The sequence below is a fragment of the Armigeres subalbatus genome, unplaced genomic scaffold, assembly GCF_024139115.2.
Source record: "Armigeres subalbatus isolate Guangzhou_Male unplaced genomic scaffold, GZ_Asu_2 Contig1702, whole genome shotgun sequence".
NCBI lineage: Eukaryota > Metazoa > Arthropoda > Insecta > Diptera > Culicidae > Armigeres > Armigeres subalbatus.
In genome coordinates this window covers 1-4,161 of record NW_026942509.1, presented here as the reverse complement: position 1 = coordinate 4,161, position 4,161 = coordinate 1, and the positions used below count along the sequence as shown (strand labels likewise).

Sequence of the window (4,161 nt, the reverse complement as noted above, 5' to 3'; positions counted from 1 at the left end):
TATGCCAAGCCCAACACGGGTGCCAACCGCCACATCAGGATTAGTACCAGTGAGATCCTGATTACGGTATACTGGTCAAGGCAAGTGACACACACGCGCGCGCGAAAGTAATGCAAAATAAACGACATGTAAAATGAACGTAAATTTACATTCTCACTTAACGTCAAATAGAGATAAAATAAGGGTTGCTGAATAACATTAGCTTTCCGATTACTATCAATTATTTTCAATCCCGTTTCTTTTTTACTTTTCTTACGTTAATGAAATGATAACGTGGGCGCCTAATCCGAAATTCAAATAAACAATCGCTCACTTTGAGCGATTGATTGTTTATTCTCGCGAAGAATGAACAATTGAACAAATAAGGAAATGCTAATACTGCTGTGTAGAAGTTTCATAGGTCACATCACTTTCCATGGTGAATCCCGATCTATGTTACTGATTACCCCACCCAACTAACACTACTTCCTTCCCGTGGTAAATGTGGAGATGCAGAGGTATTCTCGGTCTCTAGTAGCAACAATTACCACACACTCACATTCCCTCCCTTTCCCAACTGACTGTAAGGACTTGGCCGGCGCCGTTATTGATCAATATTTGCGAGCTGCTGAAACGTGCACTTCGAGAATAGTTGGTAAATCCCAACCACTATTTACTTGGATCGTAGTGCAATTTGCACCAGTTCTGATCAATCACGGAGTAGCAACCATTGATATGTACAGTCAGTCTAAGCTAAGCTAAGCTAAGCTATAATAACGGTCTACCGGGGCACCGTATTAAGCGATTTCAGCGACAACTAATCACTGCGGGCCCTCCTTAGCCTAGCGGTAAGATGCGCGGCTATGAAGCAAGACCATGCTGAGGGTTGCTGGGTTCCATTCCCGGTGTCGGTCTAGGCAATTTTTGGTTTGGAAATTGTCCCGACATCCCTGGGCATAAAAGTGTTGACCGTAGTCTTTGGTAGCAGTTTCGTAGTACCATCTTATAGTTTATCTTAGTTCGCAGAAAATGGAGGCTCAAAATAAGACTTAAATAAATGTTATCCAAGTAAGCAACTCTTTTACTGTCACTATTTTTGTAGAGTTTTATTTTGGCATTATAAAGTCGATTTTTTCATTCCAAATTCATTCAGATGGTAAGTGTTACAGTTGAATATACAAAATGGTTGTTACTAGACTGCCTTCAATTGCCAGGATCAAATTAGTCTCACGGATTTGAGGCGTCAGTTCTTCGGACCAACTTTGGATGAAAGTTTGCTCTACGGGGTTGAATGTTTGAGGGATTTTTTCAGTTGGAGACAACATTTCGACACTGATCCGACATATTCACAGACAAGTAGAGAACGCAGTGACAGCGTGGTTAGTGATTTCAATCTTTATCAGTCTTGTCGAGACCTAAATGAACTAGCGCATTCCCCGACGGAGAGTGCAATTTCAAAGAAGCAAAATAGATACAGGAGGAAAGTGAGTGTTTTACATATGTTGCACTCTTCTCTTTTGTGCAACCTATCATTTAATTTAATACAATTTATGTCAGCTTTCAAATGAACAGAAAGGAAAGCCATCAATACTAAATATCAAATCTGAAAGAAAAAGTTCTTTGTCATCGGATCAAGTTCGACCGAAAAGAAAAGTTTCTACATCAGAATGCCATTGTTGGGCTGATGAAAATGCCATTGCTAAAACTTCACCTAGCAGTAAACAGCTTCAGGATTATCAAGTGCTTTCAAGTGAAGAAATGAAAGAACAGAAACGGAGCTCACTATCCAGTAATACAGAAGAGTTTGAGTCCACCCTTTCTGCGAAATCAAAGAGCTGTGCAGAATCATCCAAAGAAGAAAATGTTTCGAAAATTAAAAAGTGAGTTCTCTTTTATTATGATCGTTTATAGGTTCGGAATGAAAAATGAAAAAATTAATTGCCTTATTGGTGTTGGCACCTTTCTTGTATAATTGATTGGGTAATCGAAAATTAGATATTAGAACGGGCAAAATATGCCTTCTCTGATATTTTCCATGAAATTCGGTGACTGGTATTAGCTTGATATCACATTTGCAAGCTTTTATAGACAACTAGCCAAAGAGACCCAGCATAGCCCGGGTATTGCAAATGTCACAATGAACTATTTGCAGCACCGCACTCTAGATCGATTTCCATGCGTTTATTTTGTTTTCCTAAACAGTGGACCCAAAATTGTATTCTAATGATTTTTAACATTTCCCCGTTAAAGTCACCAACCTTTTATATATACAAACCTTGCGGATCCCAAAACGAATCGATTAGGGAAAATATCTTGCAAATCGGTCAACCCGTTCGCGAGTTAAATCGTCAGGAAGGAAACCTCAACTCATTTTTATTATATAGATTAAACCACTCTTCGGAGTAGACTGGAGTTAGCTTGAAGGTGGAGATTATAAAAAAGCTCTCGATCTCCTCTCTTCAACATTTAAAAGTTTAAAGTAGTAAACAAGTATGAAACCACTGTAAATCTTCACTGTGGTTTTGGTATAACTTTCTGGTGTATTTCATGATTTTGTACAGCACTTTACAGTATTGCTCATGTTTGCAGTCCTACGTTTGTTGATTTATTTATTTTTTCATAGATTTGCATGAGTTATTGATTGCTTAGCTATATACACAAATAGGAATAAATCATTGAATACATTATTATTCAACTCTATTCAATTTCCCTTATAGTGCAATAAATTCATCACCGTCCTTGAAGGAGCCCTCGAAACTATCCCGCACCGACAAACTTTTCTCATCATCCGAGCAGAGCAGCAAAACCAAACCCTCCTCTAACGGAAGTAGTAAAAGTATTCCTTCAACCCTTCGCAATACAAACTTAATCATACAGAACACTTCATCGAACTTTCCCTTTTCTTCCACCGCAGTTCTCGAGAAGCTGAAAAAAGAGCTGGCCAACAGTTTTATCTACGAGACAAAAACCAGTCCTTCAACGCCACCGACACGTGGACGCCACACCCCCAGATTGTCGCGCCACTCCCGGCAGCGGTCCCTGTCGTCACCGCCTGCGAAAAACTCCTCGAGCGCCCGGCGGCCCAAACAGATACGATCCAGATGGGCCTTCGTCAAAGTGAACGAGTTCGACGATGGCGCAAAAACGTACGACGTTCTCCAGACGGACCTGCGAGTGGTGGACGTGCAGCGGCTGAAGGGTAGCTCTGTGGATGGAACAATCACCGCAGCAGACCTGCCTCCGGATATGGCCACCGAGGTCGTTTTCGTGACCCTACCGGACGGTTCCACGCTGTGCTATCTGGGTGATGATGTTAAACGTTGACTCGAGTTGAATAAAATTTAATTTTGGCTATAAGCAAACTCGTGTGAATCTTATCCAGGGTGGGTGTTTTTTTTAAATTGTGAATGCCGTTCTAATGCACAGTGCTTCGTCATCGATCGAATTAATTGTGCTTCTTACTTGCTCAGTTTATTCTCTTTCTTTGGAATCTTGTTAACCAAATGCAAAAATGGTAACTTGCCTGGGAAATCTCAAAGTTAATAACTGTGGAAGTGTTTCAAGGCGGCAATAGAAGCAATAACTACTTATGAAATCATGAAAATTGTATATTTTCATAACATATTTGAGTATCAATATGATCACAGGCCACTTTGAAGGGTGGCACCAGGGGACTGAAGAGAAGGCTAATACGCCTACCCACCATTCATTCAATATGGCGTACAATGTTTTTGTTTTAATTTCGTTTGATTCGTGATAACAAAACTTCGGAAGTATCGACGAGCTATTTTTCGACATAAAGAAGCCATAGAAGCACAAAAGGCTCGTTGTACCTCAACCAATTGCAAGCTTTCGACAGGAGAAATTAGATGCCGATAATTAGCACTAACTGCGTACGAACCAATCACCCAAAATGAGCGCTGAATTCGGGTATACTACCCAGAAACTGGGTACCAAAAACAGAAGTACCAAAAGCGATGTTGGGTAGAGTGCCATTGTACCGCGGATGACAGGCGTCTCATCCTCCTGGGTGGCACCCTTTTCAGTTTTCCTATTTTTGGTATTTTGGTAAAACTCGCCGAGATCTGTCCCATAAGCGTTGCAGTGTGAATGAGCTCTGGTGGTGAATGCGTCGAAGATAAAGTACATACCAGTAAAGACCAGTCAAAGTCATGTTTAGTA

At 40.7% G+C, this 4,161-nt stretch overlaps 1 protein-coding gene across 1 annotated transcript; it reads left to right on the top strand.

The window, feature by feature from the left end:
- The first annotated feature begins 1,027 nt into the window (after positions 1–1,027).
- Positions 1,028–3,325, top strand: LOC134203228 (uncharacterized). The gene is made up of 5 exons (XM_062678110.1): positions 1,028–1,135; positions 1,194–1,463; positions 1,537–1,859; positions 2,697–2,815; positions 2,894–3,325. Exons 1-5 carry the CDS (start codon positions 1,133–1,135, stop codon positions 3,301–3,303), a joined length of 1,125 nt encoding a protein of 374 aa, XP_062534094.1. The 5' UTR covers positions 1,028–1,132; the 3' UTR covers positions 3,304–3,325.
- Positions 3,326–4,161: the final 836 nt, after the last annotated feature.